This window comes from Hoplias malabaricus, chromosome 5, assembly GCF_029633855.1.
Source record: "Hoplias malabaricus isolate fHopMal1 chromosome 5, fHopMal1.hap1, whole genome shotgun sequence".
Lineage (NCBI taxonomy): Eukaryota > Metazoa > Chordata > Actinopteri > Characiformes > Erythrinidae > Hoplias > Hoplias malabaricus.
The window spans coordinates 58,227,256-58,251,787 of NC_089804.1; the positions used below are offsets into that span (position 1 = coordinate 58,227,256).

A 24,532-nucleotide genomic window follows, 5' to 3' on the forward strand; every position below is an offset into this window, starting at 1 on the left:
GATATCAGATTAAACTTCAGAGGATGTTTCCTCACCATTGCTCTCTGGTGTTTTAGTGATGGTTTGTAATGAAGCTCCGAAGAACAAACACCAGACGTCATTTTTCAGAAAATTTACCATGTTCCATCCAAATTTAGACGTTTTTAGACAGTTTTCACCTTTCATTTTCTACCACAGATAAATGTTGCTTAAGTGGCTGAGACCCGTGGCCCACCCCCTTTTCATCAAGTATTTTCTGTGTGGGCTACGCTAGGCCTCCTCTCTCTGCTCACAGCAGTGAAACGGTGAGAGACACCGTCAAACGTAATTAAAAAAGAGGAGGATATTGCTTTATTCCTGCTTCAGATGTGGGACTTATTTCTGTTTTTTAGATTATTAAAAGTGGAAATGTCTCTAAATTCAGGAGAACGCTAACTGCATGAAAGTAAACACAGACCCAAAGTGCTATAAAACTAAACCGATCAAGTTACAAATGAGTACAAAGTATTTCAAACACTGAATACAAACCTAGACTAAGTTCAACTAAACCTCGAGTTATTTTTTCCTCAAACTTACCGTTCCACCTTAAAAGACGTGGACCTTCTGAACGTAAACAAACAAGAGGGAACAACAGTTCCCCAGAATCATCGACGTTCCCTTTAAAGACTGAGATTGTGTCCCAAGCATTAAATGAAGATTATTACAGAGTTGGGGCTTAAAAATGAAGCTCCTGAAGCCTTCTGGACTCTAACAGGAGCAGCGACCTATGATCACAGCGACTGGTGGAAGAAACATATACTAGCCACTTAAATTTGTTCATAGAAACCCCTGCAGTGACCTGCTGTTTTAAAGAGGACCAGCAGGCGGCGCTGTAACACTCAGCTGAAGCTGTGGGGCTGAGTGTTTACTGAGTTGTTGCTGACTGGGTTTCCAGATTGTTGCAGGGGTCAGCAGGTCAGACGAGTGGTGAGTGACCATTAACACAAACAAACACAGCAAAAAAACAAAAACAAACCCAAGAGAAGAGGCATAGATCTCTTTCTGGGGCTCGATATCTTACAGCCTTTATTCAGTGATGATAATAGTCTTAATAACAGAGAGAATCTGGTGTATTTGTCTTTCTGAGATTGTAGAAGATTAGAAAAATAATTTCTAGACATTTTTACTTTTGTAAATAATATATTTGGAGAAACACGCTTCTTCCACTGGTAGAACATGATTTAGTTAGTGACTGGGTGAGTGTGAGAAACTCTCCACAGGTGTGAGTGTGAAACTGGGTGAGTGTGTGAGTGACTGGGTGACTGTATGAGTGACTGGGTGAGTGTGTGAAACGCCCAGTGATCCATGGCAACCCTGATCTGGATGACGTAGTTACAGAATATGAACGAATGAATATCTTTAGGATGTGGATGATTAATAAGAGATAATTACTGACAGTTTTTTACATTTAATAATAATAATAATAATAATAATAATGAATTATACTGCACCCAGACAGTAATTGGACTCTAAGTCAACGGGGAAACTTATCGTAGACTAAGAACATTTTCGACGTAAAATGCACTACATCCGTAATCAGTTATTTATGATCTGTGCCCTACGGAGGGTGTAGGGAAACGTTTAGGATTCGGTCTCTGCTTCACTGTGTCAATGAGTAAAAATCACTCACTGATCACTCCCACTTGAGGAGTACGGGGCTGGTGTCTGTCTCTTACACACTACAACAACACAGGAGTGAAATAAGACCATGACTGAAGCTTGTGTGTAATCTGTGTGTGAATAACTCACTCAGATTCAGAAGAGCAGAGAGACACATTAGAGTCTGACGCTAACAGCTTTACATTAGATCCTAAGATGAAAATGCTAATGTGGCTAACGGAGGGTAACACTGTGGGATCCTTTACCCCCGACACAATCACCAGTGAGAGAAATCACCAGTGTGTATCAGCCCTCTACAGTGGCCCAAAGAGTCAAAACACAACAGTGTTTAGGAAGCAACCAGAAGAAGAAATCACAACATTAAGACCAACATGAGGGCTTTAAGAGACAGCACAAATACTTTGCTGACAGTGATATTCAGTTGAACACACACTAGTTGTATACTCTCCAAACACAATGGGTGCTCTGGAGCAGCTGCACATGAGGCTAAGGTCTTGCATCAGCTAGAAGGGTATAAAGCCCACAGGCTTTGGCCTAGGAAGCAGTGGAAATGTGTTCTGTGGAGTAATGGAGCTACATCCAATACCTGTGGGATGTGACTGAGTAGGGTTTGTGTTCCAGATCTAATCACTGGTGTTGACCAGCACTTGACCTCACTAAGGTTAGTATGGCTGAGCGCCATCAGATCTTTTCAAAATCCAGTATTAAAGGCAATATTTTCTTGATTTTAATCAAAAAACACTTTTTTAAATAAAATTCTGAGAATATTTCCTCATCATATGTTGCTCTCTCCAGTCTGTTTTACTTGCTGGAAAAAGCTCCAGTGTTTGTATACAGCACTGGCTCTGTAAATGGGATACAAACTAAGCTTCTTGTTCTGAAATGGCTCAGAAGTCTCTCTCTCTCTCTCTCCCTCTCTCTCTCTCACTTTGTCACAGCCATGAAAACACATCTGGAGGTGTAGAGACAGAACACTGAAAAGTGATGAGGATGTTGCTCTATTCCTGCTCCATAGGTGGAATATGTGTCTGACTTATTTCTGCTGTTACAGTTACATTACTTAAGGTGGAACTGACTCTAAATTCAGGAGAGTGCTAACTGCATGAAAGTAAACACAGAGCGAAAGTGCTACAAAACTAAACAGCTTGGTTACAGACAATTTAAACTTCAGTCACCATTCCACCTTAAAGGATGCCGAGCTTCTAAATGAACACAAACGCAGGGTGTGTTTGTAGCAGAACAGTAGTTCCCCAGAATCATCGACATTGCCTTTAAGTCTTCCCAGAAGAGCAGAAACTTAGTGTTTACCAATCTGGATGCAGTGTGACCTCTTTTTGGTATTAGGACTCGATCACCTGGTCATGAACTTGCTCCTGTGGTTGTTTGCAGGACGCCATGTGAAGGTGATGGACGATGAGACGGAGAAGAGAGCGAAGGCTCTGTGGGATTATCTGTGTCTCGGGGAGCCGTTAGAAAAGGTAAGCTGGTCTTATTTAAGGTGGAACTACACCAATCTGTTATAACATTGAAATTATCTCCTTGTTTCTACACTGTAACTGACCAAACAGGCCACATTTTAGTTCTACAATTACAGACAGTAGTTCATCTGTTGCTCTGCATACTTTGTTAGCCTCTTGGCACCTTGTTCTTCAACGCTCAGATCAGCTGCCGAAGTCTGCGTGGGTTTCCTCCGGGTGACTGTCTGTGAGGAGTGTGGTGTGTTCTCTCTGTGTCTGTGTGGGTTTCCTCCGGGTGACTGTCTGTGAGGAGTGTGGTGTGTTCTCCCTGTGTCTGCGTGGGTTTCCTCCGGGTGACTGTCTGTGAGGAGTGTGGTGTGTTCTACCTGTGTCTGCGTGGGTTTCCTCCGGGTGACTGTCTGTGAGGATTGTGGTGTGTTCTCCCTGTGTCTGCGTGGGTTTCCTCCGGGTGACTGTCTGTGAGGAGTGTGGTGTGTTCTCCCTGTGTCTGCGTGGGTTTCCTCCGGGTGACTGTCTGTGAGGAGTGTGGTGTGTTCTCCCTGTGTCTGCGTGGGTTTCCTCCGGGTGACTGTCTGTGAGGAGTGTGGTGTGTTCTCCCTGTGTCTGCATGGGTTTCCTCCAGGTTCTCCGATTTCCTCCCACGCTCCAAAACTACACGTTGGTAGGTGGATTGGAGACTCAAAAGTGTCCGTAGGTGTGAGTGTGTGTCACCCTGTGAGCGACTGGCGCCCCCTCCAGGGTGTGTTCCTGTCTTGCACCCAGACTTGCTACAGACAATGAATGAATGAATTATATAGAAATATACAAGGAAAAATTATAAAAATTAAACATATTTAACAGTGTTTTATTCATAAACTTACCAAACTATCACACTGAGATCCCATTGGAAGGGACCCGTTTGATGCTGTGTCCATCTGTCTGATTGGTCTCTGAATGCCCAGAGTGATGTGATTATCGGATTGGGTTGCCATGACCTCAGAGTTGCGGAGAGGTCAGCTCAGCTGTTCCTGGATGGTTGGGCCCCGTTTCTGCTCTTCACTGGGTTCCTGGGCAAACAAACCACAGGTGAGTCCAAACACTTCTGTGTGAAACTCATGCCCCTTTCACACATGTGGTAATCCAGAAATGTTCCGGAGTTTACCCGGGGCAGCTGTGTGTGTGAAGGGAACCACTCACATCATCCTTCCCGGACATTACCAGGACTTTACACTCCTAGCAGGTAAAGTCAGAGTCAGCGCATGTGAGAATGTTGCTGGAAAAGTCCCGGAGTTTATTCTGCACGCACTGCACAGGCTCCACTCCATGCCTAAAGCACACATTTTCTGCTGTGAGGACGTGCCTGATGCATAAAATCTCCCACTGTGAGATGCAGGACTCTAGCTACAATTCAACCGTTGTTCAGAGGTGAAGAGGTTAAGATTGCCACTTTTCCACTGCTTGGTCCCAACTTGGTACTCAACTCGACTCAGCTTTTTGCGCATCTCCACCAGGTGAATCAGGTCCTGGTTCTGGAAGCGGGTTCTTGTTTAGTGGCTGTTCTCTCATGGTTCAGAGCGAGTCGAGTAGGGACTAAACCGTGGAGTGTAAACCTTGCAGAGCGCTGATCATCCAGAGAGAGTCGTCACTCTACGCCACGCAACGCAGACGACCAGCACCAACTCTCCATCTGTAAAATCTCCAGCTGCAGCAGAGATCACGTTTGTTTTTATCCGACTCACGACGGCAGCTCGTAAAATGACGCCGTGGTCTTTTGAAGAGGTTCAAACGCTCCTCGGATCGGTGGCCGACGAAAGAATCCAGCGAGAGCTGGACGCTGCAACAAGGAAGGAACAAACTCTACTGATCTGTCTGAACTGATGACGGAGCTGTGTTCAGTCCCAAACAACAACAACACGCCGATACACCATGAGTAAACACCGTGTAACGTTACCACCGCCGTTGTTGTGGTTTCCAAAGCCCACTGTTCCCCTTAGAGACGGTGTCTGAGACGACACCAGATACATTACGGGGGGGAGCTGTGGGAGTGGAAAGTAAATAGGCATCAAATAATAAGCTGTGGGAATGCACCAGATGAGTTCTGAGACACTAATGCCATTCATGTCTTTTTTGGCTTTAGACAGAGTTCCTAAAGTCCACTCTGGTGTCTGAGAGTGTGTTCTGGTTTATCGCAGAGCCTAATTAATCTGCCTACACTGGAAGTTTAAAATCTGCACATTATGCACTGTCATTAATAGATGTCAAGGAAGGACTGCTAATAGCACCTCCTTGTGGAGACATTTGAGTCTGCTAAATATGAGTGTTACATGTCAGAGGGAAGATCTGCTACACATCTAAAATTAACAGTGTGTTTCTGGACCATGCAACTTTATAAAAAAGAAAACCACAATTCTGATCTTCACCTGTGGTTGTTTTAGGAGTGTGGACTCGTCGAGAGGCTGAGATATTTCGGGATGTAGCTGTGGACATGGGCGTACCTGAGGACAGAATCCTGCTTGAGACATCGGCCACTAACACAGGAGAAAATATCCGCTTCTCTTATAAAACTCTCAGAGAAATCGCAATACCAGGTACAGGAACTAAACTCCAATAAACCTCACCCATGCCAACACCATGTTTTTATTTATTTATTTATTTATTTTTTAAATATGAAAATGCTCATGAAAATCTGAATGGAAAAGGTGCAAAATTCACAAAAACACCTAGGTATCGCAACAGGATTTTTACGCTCAGACGAGGTGGAAAAGGTAGAACATCACTAAAGAGCAAATGCAGAAAAGAGCGACGGAAGAGGGTTGTTCGAATAAACTATGATGTTTTGGATGGTTCAGACCTACTGCACACGCATCACAGCGCCCCCCAGAGCCCCGGACTGTCCACAGATGTGTGTGTGTGAGTGACTGGGTGAGTGTGTGGGTGAATGAGTAAGTGTGTGAGTGATTGGTTGAGTGTGTGAAACTCTTCACAGGTGTGAGACTGGGTGAATGACTGGGTGAGTGTGTGAAATGGCGTGTTTATCATCATCTGATGTCTTACTACTGTTGACTAAGCAGAGCTGGGATTATGTTCCTAAAGCCCAGTCACAGCTGCATACACTCAGTAGAACAGCGCCACCTTCGTTGAGATGCTGCTAAAGTTATTGTTGTGTGTTGTGGCGTTTAGTGAAGAAGCTGATCCTGGTGCAGCAGCCCTTTATGGAGCGGAGGGTGAAGGCTACGTTCCTGAAGCAGTGGCCTGGACATTCAGAGGACACACACTTCATCATCACCTCTCCACAAATGGACATGAGCTCGTACCCCAACTCATCTGTGGGAACCACACACCAGCTCATCTCAAACATGCTCGGTACTAGATACGTGTGTTTAAGACAGGGGTTCCTCGTTCTATTCCCTGGAGAAGCCACACACTGACAGTAATTTTATTTTAGTAAAGGAACCATAAAAGCGGGGATAGCGTAACTGTGGAGCTTTGTGTATTAGAACCATGAAGCCGAGTGTAGTATAAGAGTACCACTGTAGCGTAACTGTGGAAATGAGCGTAGGGTAACCACAGAAATAGTCTAATAACATAGTGGAAATAGATGTAGAGTAACTATGAAAATGTGTGTCATGTATCTGTCTAAACGGGTGTGGTGTATCTATGAAAATGGGTTTAGTGTAACCATGGAAATGGGTGTGGTGTATCTATGGAAATGGGTTTAGTGTAACCATGGAAATGGGTGTGGTGTATCTATGGAAATGGGTTTAGTGTAACCATGGAAATGGGTGTAGTGTATCTATGGAAATGGGTGTAGTGTAATCTAAGTAGGTACAGTGTAAACATGGATGTGGGTGTAGAGTAACCATGGAAACGAGTGTGGCATTACTAAAGATTCATCACCAGTAGAAAGAGTTATAAATACATGTTTACACAGTCAGGTGAGGAGCCACTGGTCGTATTAATCATAGAAAAACCACATTATTTAAAATCATTTGTCGGTTTATGTAAATATGACTTAATGCTGGAGATAAACTAGATGTAGATGGCGTATTAACCTGTTGTGTTCAGTGCTTCATGTACAGATGAAGCTAACAGGAGTTAAGTTCTGAATAAAACACTATAAGAAGGTGTAACAGTGTTAATGTTGGGTGCCTTGTCTGTGTTGTGTAGGAGTTATTGAGAGGATCAGGGATTATCCGGAGAAGGGGTTCCAGGTGGAGCAGGAGATTCCTCCGAGTGTCCTTACGTCCTTCCACTGGCTCCTGGATGCTGGATATAAACCTCAGTGAAGAAAACACTGCTTCACTAAATCTACACTGAGAATTAAGAATTACTGCTTCATTTGACTGCTTTCAAAAGATATTTTTCCTTTGTTCCTTTTTTATTTAGTTTAATTTTTTAATTAACAATGAAACACATTAAATATTTTATATTTTTATTTTATTCTTTCATGTGTGATCATTTACTAAAATGTTAATGAATACATGTTTGAACTGTTTTCTGTAGTGATCTGGGTTTAAGAAAAGCACATTATAAAAGGGATATTTTAAATGATTTATATATTATTATGATTTATTTAAATGAACTATTATTATTATTATTGTTAGGATTGAAAATGTAAAGTAATAAAAATAAATTGGTTCCTTTGCTGTGACGCTGTAATTAGGAGTTTGGATTTCTAGCAAATGACTGATTTTTTAAAAATTACAGTAAAAATCAAATGTGATTTAATTAAATATTATAGTGATATTTATAAGGAACACATCCAAAGAGTTTGCCATTTATGACACACCTTTATTAACCTCGGAGTGGACATAAGAACATTAACAAACACTGGATATAAAGTAAATAATAAATAGTGACACACACATCACACTATAAACAAATACATAAAGCAATAATGTTATTTCAACCAGAGTCTTCAGATTCATACTGTAATAAATAAACATTTTCCTTCATAAAAATCCAAGATTTAAACAAGTTAAACCTCTCTTTATTAAACCAGGCTTTCCTTCTGTTGCTGCTTCATTGTGAAGTGTTCATATTCTCACTAGACTGTGGTGCCTAGGATTCTGGAGATTTTCCAGAGTCTAATTCGGGATATGGATATTTTAAGGAGTTTGAGTCTTGATCTTTCTATTTTCTGAAGTATTTCCAGATTTCAGATCCCTCCAGAGCCTCTCTATGATTTAAGGCTGGATCTTTTGAGTCTCGATCCTGTAGATTTTCCAGAGTTTGAGCCTGGATCCTTTTCCTTGGAACGCCTAAAGGAAACAGAAAGAAGGGCTGTGATGGGACAGTGATGATGTTAACACCAGCTTGTGGTCTGTCTCCATTTATCTGCTTCATATTATTTAGAAAATTCTAAAGGTGTAATATTTCAATCTATAAAACAATGCCATATTTATCATGTTTTCTGTGCTTTTATTTTATAATTACTTTTTTTATATTTTCTTGACCACAGTGAAAAACCATCATTCATTTATTAAAAGCAGACACACACCCCCTCGTCTCCACAGTGGAACACAGTTCTGTGACCTGCTTTGGTCCAAACCCCACGAGCCCCACAGCAGTGTTCTCCCCCTGTGTAAACAGCCCCTGTTCAGAACGCCCGCTTTCAGCACCTGTTCCTTTAAATGATAATGAGCCGCTCTCTGTTCACCCCGACCCCGAGCGCACAGCAGTGAGGAGCGAGGAGCAGAAGCTCTGGTTTTTAGCCGTTTTCACTCTGTTCTCTTTCTTCTCCGTTTTTACTCAGTGCTCTTATTTCTCCGCGCTCGTTGTGTCTGTTTTGCTGAGTTTAACCTCGTCTTTGCGCTCTCACATAAACACGGGTCCAGCGCTGTAATTGGACAGACTCAGACGAGGGGGCGGGGCCATTCTAAAGTCTCTGCACTTGACGTCAGAAGCGGAGCAGAATCAGAACGACTCGATTTATCCCATGTTTTCTGACTCAGGCAGCGCACTGCCCATTAAGCTTTTTCTATAATGCAATGCAATTAATCTATAATGAAATTAACATGCGTAATTACTCACAGTGTATAATATTTAAATGAGGAAACTGATGTCACTTCCAGGGGCTTCTTCATTGTAATTAATAAGAGAACCTTCAGAACTCGACAGACGTGCATCCAGCCTCTTTTTGTTTCTACACAAACATGTGCATGAGCAAATCACCAGCAGCATTCCTAAAGTTTCCAATCAGACACACACACACACACACACACACACACACACACACACAAAAATAGGCTTTTAATCTCCAACACACTTTAGCAGAGTGGATATCAACTGCTCAAAGTTACAGACCTAAAGCCCCTCACTGTTTTTTTAAACTTATGAAAATGTATGTGATCTACAAAGATTAGAAGCGTTCCTCACCCAACAGGAAGGGGATGAAGATGAATGCGAGGGCGGTGCCGCTGAGTCCCACTGTGGGCCCTGCTCCTCCGCGGATCAGAGCACAGTCAGAAACGCTCACAGTCAGAGTCTGGACCGAGGACCTCCCCAGGAAATCAGACACTTTCACACGCAACTCGTACTGACCGGACTTAACACTGCTGTCTTTCACCAGAGACACTGTCGTTCCTGGACATGGACACACACACACACACACACACACACACACACACAGAGAGAGAGAGAGAAACAAATACAATTTAGTCAGTGAATCTTCATCTACACCAGTTTTCTACACAGTATGTGTCTCCAGTGAGTGTCAGTAGAAGGGGGGTGTTTCTGATAAAGTGGCCAGTGAGTGTCAGTAGAAGGGGGGTGTTTCTGATAAAGTGGCCAGTGAGTGTCAGTAGAAGGGGGGTGTTTCTGATAAAGTGGCCAGTGAGTGTCAGTAGAAGGGGGGGTGTTTCTGATAAAGTGGCCAGTGAGTGTCAGTAGAAGGGGGGTGTTTCTGATAAAGTGGCCAGTGAGTGTCAGTAGAAGGGGGGTGTTTCTGATAAAGTGGCCAGTGAGTGTCAGTAGAAGGGGGGGTGTTTCTGATAAAGTGGCCAGTGAGTGTCAGTAGAAGGGGGGTGTTTCTGATAAAGTGGCCAGTGAGTGTCAGTAGAAGGGGGGTGTTTCTGATAAAGTGGCCAGTGAGTGTCAGTAGAGGGGGGGTGTTTCTGATAAAGTGGCCAGTGAGTGTCAGTAGAAGGGGGTGTTTCTGATAAAGTGGCCAGTGAGTGTCAGTAGAGGGAGGGGTGTTTCTGATAAAGTGGCCAGTGAGTGTCAGTAGAGGGGGGTGTTTCTGATAAAGTGGCCAGTGAGTGTCAGTAGAGGGGGGGTGTTTCTGATAAAGTGGCCAGTGAGTGTCATTAGAAGGGGGGTGTTTCTGATAAAGTGGCCAGAGAGTGTCAGTAGAGGGGGGTGTTTCTGATAAAGTGGCCAGTGAGTGTCAGTAGAGGGGGGTGTTTCTGATAAAGTGGCCAGTGAGTGTCAGTAGAAGGGGGGGTGTTTCTGATAAAGTGGCCAGTGAGTGTCAGTAGAAGGGGGGTGTTTCTGATAAAGTGGCCAGTGAGTGTCAGTAGAAGGGGGGTGTTTCTGATAAAGTGGCCAGTGAGTGTCAGTAGAAGGGGGGTGTTTCTGATAAAGTGGCCAGTGAGTGTCAGTAGAAGGGGGGTGTTTCTGATAAAGTGGCCAGTGAGTGTCAGTAGAAGGGGGGGTGTTTCTGATAAAGTGGCCAGTGAGTGTCAGTAGAAGGGGGGTGTTTCTGATAAAGTGGCCAGTGAGTGTCAGTAGAAGGGGGGTGTTTCTGATAAAGTGGCCAGTGAGTGTCAGTAGAGGCGGGGTGTTTCTGATAAAGTGGCCAGTGAGTGTCAGTAGAGGGGGTGTTTCTGATAAAGTGGCCAGTGAGTGTCAGTAGAGGCGGGGTGTTTCTGATAAAGTGGCCAGTGAGTGTCAGTAGAGGGGGGTGTTTCTGATAAAGTGGCCAGTGAGTGTCAGTAGAGGCGGGGTGTTTCTGATAAAGTGGCCAGTGAGTGTCAGTAGAGGGAGGGGTGTTTCTGATAAAGTGGCCAGTGAGTGTCAGTAGAAGGGGGGTGTTTCTGATAAAGTGGCCAGTGAGTGTCAGTAGAGGGGGGGTGTTTCTGATAAAGTGGCCAGTGAGTGTCATTAGAAGGGGGGTGTTTCTGATAAAGTGGCCAGTGAGTGTCAGTAGAAGGGGTGTGTTTCTGATAAAGTGGCCAGTGAGTGTCAGTAGAGGGGGGTGTTTCTGATAAAGTGGCCAGTGAGTGTCAGTAGAGGGGGGGTGTTTCTGATAAAGTGGCCAGTGAGTGTCATTAGAAGGGGGGTGTTTCTGATAAAGTGGCCAGTGAGTGTCAGTAGAAGGGGTGTGTTTCTGATAAAGTGGCCAGTGAGTGTCAGTAGAGGGGGGGTGTTTCTGATAAAGTGGCCAGTGAGTGTCAGTAGAGGGGGGTGTTTCTGATAAAGTGGCCAGTGAGTGTCAGTAGAAGGGGGGGTGTTTCTGATAAAGTGGCCAGTGAGTGTCAGTAGAAGGGGGGTGTTTCTGATAAAGTGGCCAGTGAGTGTCAGTAGAAGGGGGGTGTTTCTGATAAAGTGGCCAGTGAGTGTCAGTAAAGGGGGGGTGTTTCTGATAAAGTGGCCAGTGAGTGTCAGTAGAGGGGGGGTGTTTCTGATAAAGTGGCCAGTGAGTGTCAGTAGAGGGGGGTGTTTCTGATAAAGTGGCCAGTGAGTGTCAGTAGAGGGAGGGGTGTTTCTGATAAAGTGGCCAGTGAGTGTCAGTAGAGGGGGGTGTTTCTGATAAAGTGGCCAGTGAGTGTCAGTATAAGGGGGGTGTTTCTGATAAAGTGGCCAGTGAGTGTCAGTAGAAGGGGGGTGTTTCTGATAAAGTGGCCAGTGAGTGTCATTAGAAGGGGGGTGTTTCTGATAAAGTGGCCAGAGAGTGTCAGTAGAGGGGGGTGTTTCTGATAAAGTGGCCAGTGAGTGTCAGTAGAGGGGGGTGTTTCTGATAAAGTGGCCAGTGAGTGTCAGTAGAAGGGGGGGTGTTTCTGATAAAGTGGCCAGTGAGTGTCAGTAGAAGGGGGGTGTTTCTGATAAAGTGGCCAGTGAGTGTCAGTAGAAGGGGGGTGTTTCTGATAAAGTGGCCAGTGAGTGTCAGTAGAAGGGGGGGTGTTTCTGATAAAGTGGCCAGTGAGTGTCAGTAGAAGGGGGGTGTTTCTGATAAAGTGGCCAGTGAGTGTCAGTAGAAGGGGGGTGTTTCTGATAAAGTGGCCAGTGAGTGTCAGTAGAGGCGGGGTGTTTCTGATAAAGTGGCCAGTGAGTGTCAGTAGAGGGGGTGTTTCTGATAAAGTGGCCAGTGAGTGTCAGTAGAGGCGGGGTGTTTCTGATAAAGTGGCCAGTGAGTGTCAGTAGAGGCGGGGTGTTTCTGATAAAGTGGCCAGTGAGTGTCAGTAGAGGGGGGGTGTTTCTGATAAAGTGGCCAGTGAGTGTCAGTAGAGGGGGGGTGTTTCTGATAAAGTGGCCAGTGAGTGTCAGTAGAAGGGGGTGTTTCTGATAAAGTGGCCAGTGAGTGTCAGTAGAAGGGGGGTGTTTCTGATAAAGTGGCCAGTGAGTGTCAGTAGAGGGGGGGTGTTTCTGATAAAGTGGCCAGTGAGTGTCATTAGAAGGGGGGTGTTTCTGATAAAGTGGCCAGTGAGTGTCAGTAGAAGGGGTGTGTTTCTGATAAAGTGGCCAGTGAGTGTCAGTAGAGGGGGGGTGTTTCTGATAAAGTGGCCAGTGAGTGTCAGTAGAGGGGGGTGTTTCTGATAAAGTGGCCAGTGAGTGTCAGTAGAGGGGGGGTGTTTCTGATAAAGTGGCCAGTGAGTGTCAGTAGAGGGGGGTGTTTCTGATAAAGTGGCCAGTGAGTGTCAGTAGAGGGGGGGTGTTTCTGATAAAGTGGCCAGTGAGTGTCAGTAGAGGGGGGTGTTTCTGATAAAGTGGCCAGTGAGTGTCAGTAGAGGAGTGAAGGGGAAGAGGGAGAGCTGTGCTAAACACCCACAGGGGGCCAGAACAGTTTTGGCTGAGATTTTACCGTGAGTGGGTTCTATGCTCCAGTCTTGGACGTCTCCGAGGAGTTCGAAGGTGAACGGGCCGCTGTACAGAGGGAGGTCCAGGTCCATGGCACTGATGTCGGTGCTGGTGTCTTCGTCAGATAAACACATACTCAGGGTTTTCACGCTCAGAACCAGAACGTTATTGTACTCGCCCACAAGGTGAAGAACCAGAGTCCCTGTCCCTGTCACTGGAGTCTCACCTGGAGTCAGGAGAACAGGTGTGAGTTATGATTGGCTTTTTAGGTCTTGAATATTTATAGGTTGATGTTTGTGCATCACTCTGTAGTGTACATGACTAGAGCAGCTGCACTGAGCTTAAAGGAACACTACGTGATATTTCTACCTTAAATTCACAGCTTCACAATTGTAGTGATGCTGCGCTGAGCTGTAACTGGAAGAATAAAGCCTCTGTCTTTTCCACTCTGGGCTCAGCACTGAAGGATCTGCACTATATAATGTTTAGAGGAGGGTAGGAAACCACCCCTCACTTCCTGCTCATTCATTTCAGTACAGTGCTGTAAAGATTAATTACACTAGGGGGAGCCCCAGGAGCAAAAAACACAAATCTTACCTAGTGTTCCTTTGGCACCTACACTTGGCATTGAGCATGACACGCTTAAACTCATGTGCAGCTGCTCCAGAGCACCGCTTCATGTTTGTCAAGTCCATGACCTTCGTTTTTCAGAGTAAAGCCATTAAAACTCTCACCTTCTTTCACAGCGAACACAGTGATGGTGTAAGAGTTGTTTATAACAAAAGGAGACTCTCTGTCCAGGACTTTTATTGTGGAAACTTCTCCAGTCTCTGAGTCTACAGCAACCCAGTCTTCTGCATCTTCTCCTTTAATAAACCTAGACAGAGAAAGAGAGTTGAGTTGCAGTGGTGTCCCAGGTGGTTGTTAGTATGGTGGTAGTGTCCCAGGTGGTTGCTAGGGTTTTGAAAAGTGAGAGTTATGTTGCTGTTTGGTTTGATTGGTTTAAATTTGTTTAATAACTCTATAAGTTTCCCAGAACACACCAGTTTATGCACCATAGAGCGGGTCCCTCACATGTAGGGTGACCAAATTCATCCAGGCCACTAGATGTCAGTATAATAACTCGGAGAAGAATCGTCTGCCTGATTGTGCATGTGAAATATCACTTTGGATTCGATTTCTGATGTTTTTTATTTATATCTGCTGTTTCTTACCTGATGTTCTGAGGAAAGTTCTGGTCCTGGTCCGATGCAGTAAAAGTCCAGAGGCTGTATCCGGTTCCAGTGTTCTCCATGATGCTCAGGTGTGTAATGACAGGGGTCAGTAACGAAGGATCGTTAACGTTGTCCACGGTGACTGATAGGGGGTACCTCGCCACAACAAAACCAGGGCTCGCTCTGAAATAATCCACATCCCACAGAAGGCTGTCTCGCTGTTTCTTCACCACACAAGAGAAGAACGGGTCCTCGTTCTCCACACTCACCCACAGAGTCAACTCAGAACCCTCCTCAAAGTCCAGGGGCTAAACACCAACCACAAACAAGCACTGTCTCTTTACATCACAGTACATTAACACTGTAAATGTTATATAATACAGTTTATTATTTATCAGCTGAAGCAGTGGGTCTTGTTATATTCGGGTTTTCGGGTTGTTTACATATTTCTAATGTACATTTCATAATACCAAAGTGTCTACATATAAATGAAATATAAAATAACGAGTGAGTTTTCACCTCTTTAACAGACACTATTCCATCGTTGGTTTCTGGATCTGTCTGGATTTGAAAGGTGTTTTCTTCCTCTCCGTGAACAGTGTATTTAGCTCTCCACCCTGCGGACCCCGGCTGGTCTTCATCAGTCACTTTCACTCTGTAAACAATCCCTCCAACATCTCCTTTCCTCACACGTCCACTGCCCTGCAGTTCATCACAAAACACCAGCGGAAAACAAAGAAAAATTCATTCAGAACTAAAGCAAGCTGCTGTGAAGGGAAATAAGTGTAATTCTTTTATTTAAACAATAGAAACAGAACCGCGACCCGGAACTGGAAAAGAGTTTAAGACAAACAAAAAATTAAAATGAAAATGATTACAAACAGAAAACATTTAAAAAATGTATTTTTAATTTCCTTTTTTTAAAAATATTTTTATAACATTTTTAGAGTTTTAAACGGAATGTTATGTAGGTTATGAATTCTTTACACAATAAACCACACAAATGAAAAATGACAAAAAGTGAGATATAATTTCACTAATAATTTCATTAATGGTTTGAGAATAAATTAAACATTTTTATGATTATTTTTCTCTATTATTGTAGATTTATTGTGAATTAATTTAATTAATGTTACTTTTTAAAATGTATTTGTGCTTTTATTTTATTTTTGTTTTATTAATTTATTAATTATTAATCACTCGTTTTAGTCTCGTGATATTCCCTTTTAATCTCTTTGCTGTAAAATATTTTGAGCTGCATCTTAATGAATAAAAAAGGGGATAAATAAATAGTATTATTACTATTATTATTATATAAAATGTAACAGTTAAAATCATGTAACCCAGTATACAACAAAAAAGCTGGAACTGATTAATTAACAATACGTTAGTGAAGTGTAGAATGAACATTGTTCTGACCGTTGTGAGATAGAGCCGTGGCATGTGGTCGTTGTTGTCGAGGATGTTGACCGTAACTGTAGCTGTACTTGACAACTGCACATCTTTCCCATGATCCTTTGCTTCCACCAGTACAGTGTACTTCTGAGCTTCCTACAGAGAAACAGAACGCAATAAAATAAATACTCTATAAAACTCAAAATGTGAAATCCTATTTTAAAAAGAGTTTAATCTCTAATATGGAGTAAAAAATAAATGATATTTTAAGTTCTTAATTATTTTTAATGGTTCTTCTAAAAAATTAAAACTTGATTTTCAAAAATGACATTAATTTTATTTTTCATGTAGTATATATTAGTATATGTTTGTCTTAATAAAATATTGTGAAATTTTGCAAATGATTAAGATTTCAGAAAAATAAAATGTTCTATGATTTGTCATTTTTAAAAAATGATTATTTTTACTGTTTCTTTTGACTCTGTAAAGCACTTTGAAATTCCATTGTGTACAAGATGAAAGATGGTAACATTTTCAGAAAGAAACATTATGAAATTTTCAGACGTCTCGAAATTCTTGAATTTAGCTTTATACTTAAATTTTTACAATTGCCCTAAATTTTCTTATTTGTTTTTTATAATCTGTTAATCATTTTAGAAATTGTGAAAATTCAGAAAATATCTGTATGTTCAGAGTTTGTGTAAGAATTTATTTCCTAAGATGTTTTTCAGTATTGCGTAAAATGTTTGTCTTTCTAAATTAGATTTTCAAAAAATCAAATACTTACAAAAAAACTCAAAACAAATTATCAAACATATATTGAATAACCCCCCCCCACCCCCAGTAAATAAATAAAAATATAAAAATGATGGTAATGATGATAATAATAGTAACTGTAATAATAGCCAATTGTGCTACAACACACACACACACACATCCATGCATATTAAAACAGATCGTACATATTTCAATGTAGAAAAGTAGCAAAAATAAATGAATGTAATAAAAGGGTTCCAGACACTGAAATAATTCCTGATTATTTGTTGTTAATAGTCTTTCTATTTTCTTACATAAGTAACATTTTCAAAACTGTGAACATTTCTGAAAAGTAAAAGTGAGACATTGAAAATACGTTTATGTTTGATCCGAGACTTTAAACCGATCTTTATCTTTTTATAATTTATAATTATATATATATATATATATATATATTATATTATATATTATTTTATAATTTATATATGTATAAATTGTGAATATTGTCAAAAACATTACACAGAACTGACCTCAAAGTCCAGACACCCTCTGAAGGAGAGGAGTCCAGTTTGTTGCTGTTGTTTAATGAAGAACTGGAGGTTGGAAGTTTCTGGAGAAACTGAGATTATTCTGAAAGTGAAAACTCCGTTCCCTGGGCTCTTTTCATCCGGATCCATTGCTTCCAGTGACATCAACTCTGTTCCTGAAGAAACAAGAACATGAACATGTTCTTTACACGATTAATGGACCAAGGCAATGGATATTAAATACTGCTAATTACTTCATAACAGGACACCTACCTAACCCTCTCATAAAAAAATAACAAGTAAATATCTATAAAGACAGTTGACTAACAGTCTTTCCACAGGTGGAATGAGCTTCTACAGATCTTTATAAAAGTCTGTGTCAGTTGTTGTGAGAGGCTAATGTCAAAGTAAAAATTAAAGCACAGACAAATCACAAAAAATGAAATGCTCCCCCAGCGGAGGAGCTGCAGTCACACGGCTCACTCTCTCCACATCGACGGCACTCTCCCGTTTTGTGAGGTCTGTTTTCTCTATCATTTATCATTCACATGAAGTAACTACAGCTCTCCATTACCCTGCAGTCACACACTGCCCCTGTACTGACCCTGCATTACCCCCAGTGGTCTCCCCATTTGAAAGATAGTAAACTGTTTCACATACTGTTAACTGTAGTTGTAAACACGTAAGGAAAAGGAAAACAAAAAAAACCTGTTGATAAAACATTGATATGAAATTTGCACCTCACTGATGTAAGGGTTATGAACATTAAAATAGGACCAAGGTTTATCATCAAACATAACATTTCAGAATCACAACCCTAGGCTAATTCTGGTGAATTATATTCACAGTTATAAAGCATTAACATCCCACATGCCGTATATACACCATGTTATAAACATCTTTAAATGTTAATAAGAGTTTGAGGATAAAACTGTGTGTAAATAAATAAACAATGAAGGAAGGCTAAAACAACATGTACAGAAATGTGCCGACTCTTTATAGTGTTTTACCTTGAGGTATTGACTCTTGGACGCTGGCCTCGTAGCTCGTTTGATCAAAAACAGGAGGATTATCGTTAATGTCCCGGACCTGGATTTCTACCACGAAATTCCTCTGGACCTCTTCAGAGCCACGGCAGTCCACACTGAGCTGAACCACAAGGAACACCACACAGAGAAGACGTTAGTGTAACACAGATAATGCGTATGTAATGATTACATTGTTTGCTAATTTACTGCCCATTGTACAATTCACAAATGAGTTATTGTGTAATAATAAGCTAATTTCCTTCCAGAAAATGATCAATTCTTATTAGAAATCATGTTAAAAAAAGTAATTCATATCAAAACATTACCATGAAATTCTTATTTTTCTCATAGTCCACTTTCTGATTGACCTCAATGATCCCACTCTTGGTGTCAACGTGGAAAACTCCCACCGGGTCCTGGTTTACTCCGGGTCCAGACACAGTGCATTCGGACAGAGAGTCTCTCTCCACGTTAAACTGAGAAATAAACATAAACATGGTGATAATAAACACAACCTTACACACCACTGGAGAGAAAGGCTTTCAGATTCGTTTAAAACTGTTTATAAACACTGTATAAACTCTATTTATGACCTTTGTAATTTAATTGAATTTTCCATTTACTATAATTATTATAAACAATTTTGTGAGTATTTGCTAATCACAATATTTATATTTTATTGTACTATTAATCAATATATAACTGTCCGAACATGTTTGTCTGATGCAGAGGTCTGTAACATTGTAAAAACTGATGGTGGTGTACTTTGCTGTGTTCTAATTAAAAATCTAAGGTTATTTTACTGTAAATTATGCAAATATATGAAATCTTTCACAAATTATGTAAATATACATTTTGCAAGGAATATCATTATGTAATATTTCAAATATCACATCAAATATTTAACCGAAATTACTTAATACAATGTTATAATAACAACAACAACAACAACAACAACAATAATAATAATAATAATAATAATAATAATAATATATTAAGTATACATTTAATGAGCAGAATTAATTTGCTGGAAAAATATATTAATTTTCTAAATGTATTGTTTAAGTACATTTTTATTTATTTATTTTTTAGAAATAATAAATAAATTATACATAAATAATAAATAAATAATACTATGGTTCAGTATAAACATTTCTATAAACAGAACACACTGCTATTGTTTTTCAGTTTGAGAACACACACATGTAACAGCAGTTCATATATAGAAAGTGTTTTATATGAAGTATAATTTGTTTTTGTTTAGTTTAATATGCAGTACAGGTGTAATTTACCCGTCCCAGTTCAAAGGGGAAAGGGCCGCTGTGTTCCTCCTCCAGATAAAAGACGACAGGTAAAGAGGTGTAGATCCAGCCTCGTTTACTTCTCACCGCTGCACCTCCTCCACACACCTGCTGCACAAATATAAATATAATAAATATAAATATAAACACACACACAAACAGGGATAGGACTGTAGTTTAAATTGTTCATTTCTGAGACAGGAATATATCACTGTAAGAGGAACAAAAGAAATGGGGCAAATGTTAAATTTAAAATGTATATATTCAGTTTAAAACCTGTAAATTAAATTAAACTCGTTTCCTGTCGTGTGTTTGATGGTGAAATTTCTGAAATACACACAGTGCCGTGGACAAGTCTTAGACACATGCAGAAACTGTTGGAAACTAAAGATGACTTCAGAAAGAATGGAATTAATAATTTATTACTTAATAGTAAAAGACAACAATGAGCAGTAAACATTTATAAAAGAAAGAAAGTCAGTGTTAATAATGTGACGACAACTTGCTTTTTTATTTTCCTTAGATATTAGTCCTAGGTACAGTTTTTACAGCTTTATAAAGACGTTAGATGGTAGTTTTACTGAAGAATCTGCCACAGTTCTTTTAAGAAGTTGAATTGTGACAATTCTATTTTCAGCCAAAAACTCAGGAGCCTTCATTATGTGTTTTTATTGAATGTAACCCCTTTTATAACAAGTTGCTTTTAAGTAAAATCTAAAATGTGTTTGTACTCACTCCATAAACACACAATTCATAAAATAAATGTCTATAACAGAATTTGTACAAAAAAAAAAAAAAAAATAGGGGCCTAACATTTTGGATTTCAGCTGATTTCTCTTGGCTCTTTATTGTAATGTTGACTGGTTATTGCTAAGATTACACTTATTCAGCAGTTAATCTTCATTAAACAAACCCAGAAAGCAGCAGTTACTCCAGTTACTGGATGAAGGAAAAGTACAGTGAAGCGCTGGTGACCCGTGCACATTTGAACATGTTTGTACAGTTCAGCAGTGACATAGATGACCTCGACATGGTGTGATGAGATCTTTCCTCGGAAACCTGGACATCATCTGTAGAGATCGTTATCTGAATAAAAGCATGTTCCTCCAGTAAAGTCAAACTGCGCTGGTGTGATGTAAAACAAGAATAAACTCTGTACGTTAGAAACGTGGCTCTTAATCACAACTTAAATTATGATCTATCTCTGCGTGACCTGCAGAGGGAAATACAGCATTAGACACATTTCTAGAGCACATTTAAAGTCAAATGCTGGTGCCCTGTTTGCTTTACAAAGGAGTAAGATAAAGCAGGTTATAGACAGAGGAACAGAGGAAAATAAAACATGTAAAATTTAAGGTAATAACGGAAGCAGATCAATTTGCAGCAAATATAAGGAACTAGCCGCAGAAGCACCATGACTGCAATTAACAACAGAAGGTAAATGAACATAAATCACAGGAAGGAAGTCATCACATTGAAACAAACCCGAGGGGATATGAAGAGCCCTCTCACACGTTTGAGCTGGGATCTAAAGGCTGATATAAAGAGTGAAGCAGTAGTGATATTGAATGATCATTTGTCCTGTGGTTACTGCAAAGGCACAGTGCCCTGGAGCTTTAGTGGAGACCGTGGAAGCCCTGAGAGCAGCTGATGTGCAGATCTGAGTGGTCCTGTGTTGGGATGGAGGGAGAGTAAAGGGCTGGTCTAGGAAGGGGACGGATATTTTAGAGCTTTAAAAGCAAACAGACCTTAAAATAATAAATCTGGAATTGTATAATTACATGTCAAATTTAATTTCAAACAGACGAACACTTTAAATATTAATTTGAACTCTATCATTACACTCATCTTTATGAATAGAGCCTTGCTATGTATTAATCTTCATAAATATGTCATTAACCCATTGTTGTACTTACAGCTGCGATGAGGAAGGTGAGGATGAAGGCTGTAAAGTTCCTCATGCTGAAGAAGTGAGTAAGTTCGAGTTGGTGTTAAGGGTTTCAGTCTGAGGTTTCAGCGTCTGATATGAAGCTGGTGTATTTAAGCTTGTGTGTGTTGGGGGGGGGGGGGGGGGGGGGGGGGTTGTTGGAAGGACTTAACTAGAATTTCATCAGAACACCTTGTGTAAGGAGAGCCATAGAGGAACAGGTGAGGTCAGGGGGAGGTGCAATGATCTTTCAGTTTCGGATTCTCTTAAAAGACTCAGCATCCAGGAAGACAAGTGATGTACAAACAGTTACAGTGTGAGAATGATTAGCTCTAATAAACCTAATAAAATTCAGACAGCTGGTTGCTAAAAACAGTTGAGGAATATGTCATGAAAACCTGAGTCAGTGTAACTTCACACTTCAAGTTAATATGCCTATAATTTAGATAGATAGGTGACAGTGCTAGTTAGCTAGCCACTAGCAAATATACAAAAACAGCACAGTTGGGATTGGCTGTGGTTTAAAATAAATAAATAAATAAATAATCAGGAAGTAAAAGAAGGTAATAATGGCAGTCCACAGCCCTAGATAAATTGTAGATCTAGGGAAAGTAAATTACACACTTAAAGTACAGACTATAGCAACATAAATGCAATAATTAATAAAAATGCTTAGAGCACAAAATGCTACATAATGCTAGCTATAAAGCTACGTATGGAAATATATGCAAAAATAGGTATGAAGAGACAGATAGGCTGTGATATTTGTGCAAAGAGGTGAAAAAAACAGAAGTAAATGCATAAATATATGAATAAGGAAATAGAGAAACATGTTTCTTAAGCATTTTAATGATAGTGTGCTAACAGCTCAAAATAAAGGTGAGCTTAAAAAGGGTGACCAGACGTCCTCTTTTACCCGGACATGTCCTCTTTTTTAGACTTAAAAAAAGGTCCAGGTGGAATATCACAAACGTCCGGGATTTTGTTTTTCTAGAGCTTACATAGAACTTCGAGAAGTTTCCTTCACAAACTAGTCCCGCCCTCCTCTACTCCGATTGGTTCGCTTGAGTAAGAAGGGGGCGTGGTGAAGTAGTCTAAAATCTTCTGATTGGACGGTCTGACTGTAGAGCAGTCTGTATATTGTATATTGGTCTATTACCTTCTCTGTAAACATTTAATTGGTCAGTCTGCACATCAGTAGTCATCCATTCCACCTTAAAAATGAAATTTTAATTCCACCTTAAATGCTGGCGCAATATTCACACAGTCACACAAACACCTGCTTATTTGCCCTTTTCCTTACACCTTAAACTGTGAAGCAGTTACAGGGGCCTGGATAAAAATGCTACAGTATTTAAGGTGACACAAAGCTGCAAGCTGGAGAATCAACAGCTAGCTTGTCTCATTCTTCTTCTAATGTAACTTGCTAGCTAGCATAGCTAAGCTAGCTTGGCTTTTTCTTCTTCTATTGCTGCAGCTGGTGTAGAATTTTTCTGTTCCACCTTAAATAGTGAAGCATTTAAATTCAAGTGCGTCAGCTAGGTTTCTTACTGCTGTAATTTGAAAATATTGTTTGCTTACTTCACATTGTGTGAGGGAGGCTTTAGGAAGCTGCTCTGACCAAAACATTTGTGGCATTTGTCTAAATAAATACGGGGATAGATGAGAATTTCAGTGTTAGGGTGGATACATTTTTAAAATTCCTTTAAAAGAACTTGAATAAGAACCTGAACTTCTTCTTAAAATTAAGTAGAAAAAAGACTAGTTTTAATAATGCATTTCCTCATTCCTCCACAGATCACAAACATTTCCACAACAGGTTCAGCTTCCACAAGATTCCAGCCCTGTTTATTACAAACCACGCGTAAAAAGACCTGTAACAATGAGAATATAATTAGAACAAAAAGGCTGCCACAAAAATAGGTTCTGAGAGTTATGAGATAAACTGACAACAGCAAATCTCAGAGATACCCTTCATTTCTATTCAAAGTCAATGTAAAAATAGAAACATGTTATGAATGAATACTTTGTTCGGTGCATGTTCACATTAATGTGTGAATCTGGAGCCCACCAACCCACACACTGTGAAACAAGACCTCAGTCAGTTTACTGTGTACTGCCTGAGTCAGAAAGATGGGATAAAACGAGCGCGGAGAAATAAGAGCACTGAGTAAAAACGGAGAAGAAAGAGAACTGAGCTAAAACGGCTAAAAACCAGAGCTTCTGCTCCTCGCTCCTCACTGCTGTGCGCTCGGGGTCGGGGTGAACAGCGAGCGGCTCATTATCATTTAAAGGAACAGGTGCTGAAAGCGGGCGTTCTGAACAGGGGCTGTTTACACAGGGGGAGAACACTGCTGTGGGGCTCGTGGGGTTTGGACCAAAGCAGGTCACAGACGTTTCATTAAGAAACAGCACTGTGTTCCACTGTGGAGACGAGGGGGATATATCTTCTTTAAATAAATGAAGCATGGTCTTATCATTGTGGTGAAGGAAATAAAAAAAAAAAATAAATGCAGAGAAAAGTATGATCAAATAAATAATATAAAAGACACGAAACAACAGAGAAATCATTAAAATGTTTAAAACATGGAGATAGTAGTAAATTAACAAATAAAATACGACAAAAATAAGCAGAAAGGTGAATTCATTTTTGAGAAGTGAATGATATGTTTCACAAACATTAGGTGGCGCTGTTTCTCTGTAAACAAAGACTTCACTGTAAATGACGTCAGTTATTATTCTGCATTAATTCTACATTTTCTTTTGATTACTATTTAAACTGCATGATATTTTCAGTATGATTTATAAAGAGAGGCCGAATAACTTCATCCTTTTGTGAAAACAATCACACAATACATCCCCACACAGGGATATGTAACACCCAAGGGATTTTGGGAGCTTTGTGTGGGTCAGGTCTGGTGAGTTCTGCAGAAAGTTGTCTGAAAGAGTCTGCGCTCCTTTTCACTGGAAGAAGGAAAAACAAAGGAGAGATCAGCTCAGTTTCAAAAGAATGTCTGCCTTCAACTTTACAAGCGTTTAATCAGGGCCCTCAGTCCACGGCAACATTTCATCACAATGTCTTTAAAACGCTTTAATTCCACATCAAACAACAATTAGACCTCAGCTCATAAATGTACTTCCTGTTCAGTTTTGCTTTTTTGCTTTCAGCTCATTTTATTCTTTTTAACCCCTTTCTAACTTTATTTACATCAGTTTTAAACGGTTTATACACATCTTCTTATTTAAAGTAAATGTTTACGTTTAATTCATTA

The 24,532-nt window shown here is 40.5% G+C and overlaps 2 protein-coding genes across 3 annotated transcripts; one reads left to right on the forward strand and one right to left on the reverse strand.

Moving 5' to 3' along the window:
* Positions 1-2,429: 2,429 nt before the first annotated feature.
* On the forward strand, positions 2,430-7,501 carry LOC136696686 (uncharacterized protein SCO4629-like). Its single transcript, XM_066671299.1, has 6 exons — positions 2,430-2,653; positions 3,028-3,116; positions 4,058-4,181; positions 5,531-5,683; positions 6,276-6,458; positions 7,263-7,501. Exons 1-6 carry the CDS (start codon positions 2,623-2,625, stop codon positions 7,379-7,381), a joined length of 699 nt encoding a protein of 232 aa, XP_066527396.1. The 5' UTR covers positions 2,430-2,622; the 3' UTR covers positions 7,382-7,501.
* A 312-nt stretch (positions 7,502-7,813) lies between these two features.
* Positions 7,814-21,340, reverse strand: LOC136697799 (cadherin-2-like). 2 transcript variants are annotated; one of them, XM_066673060.1, is made up of 13 exons: positions 21,250-21,340; positions 19,325-19,444; positions 18,359-18,508; positions 18,015-18,153; positions 17,008-17,180; positions 15,746-15,877; positions 14,846-15,028; positions 14,327-14,634; positions 13,847-13,989; positions 13,117-13,338; positions 9,474-9,680; positions 9,129-9,280; positions 7,814-8,356 (listed from the first exon to the last, which is right to left on the reverse strand). In XM_066673060.1, exons 1-12 carry the CDS (start codon positions 21,292-21,294, stop codon positions 9,141-9,143), a joined length of 1,962 nt encoding a protein of 653 aa, XP_066529157.1. In that variant the 5' UTR covers positions 21,295-21,340; the 3' UTR covers positions 7,814-8,356; positions 9,129-9,140. The 2 variants fall into 2 exon arrangements, with proteins under 2 accessions (XP_066529157.1, XP_066529159.1); XM_066673062.1 differs by having other exon boundaries at positions 19,325-19,441; positions 21,250-21,332.
* Positions 21,341-24,532: the final 3,192 nt, after the last annotated feature.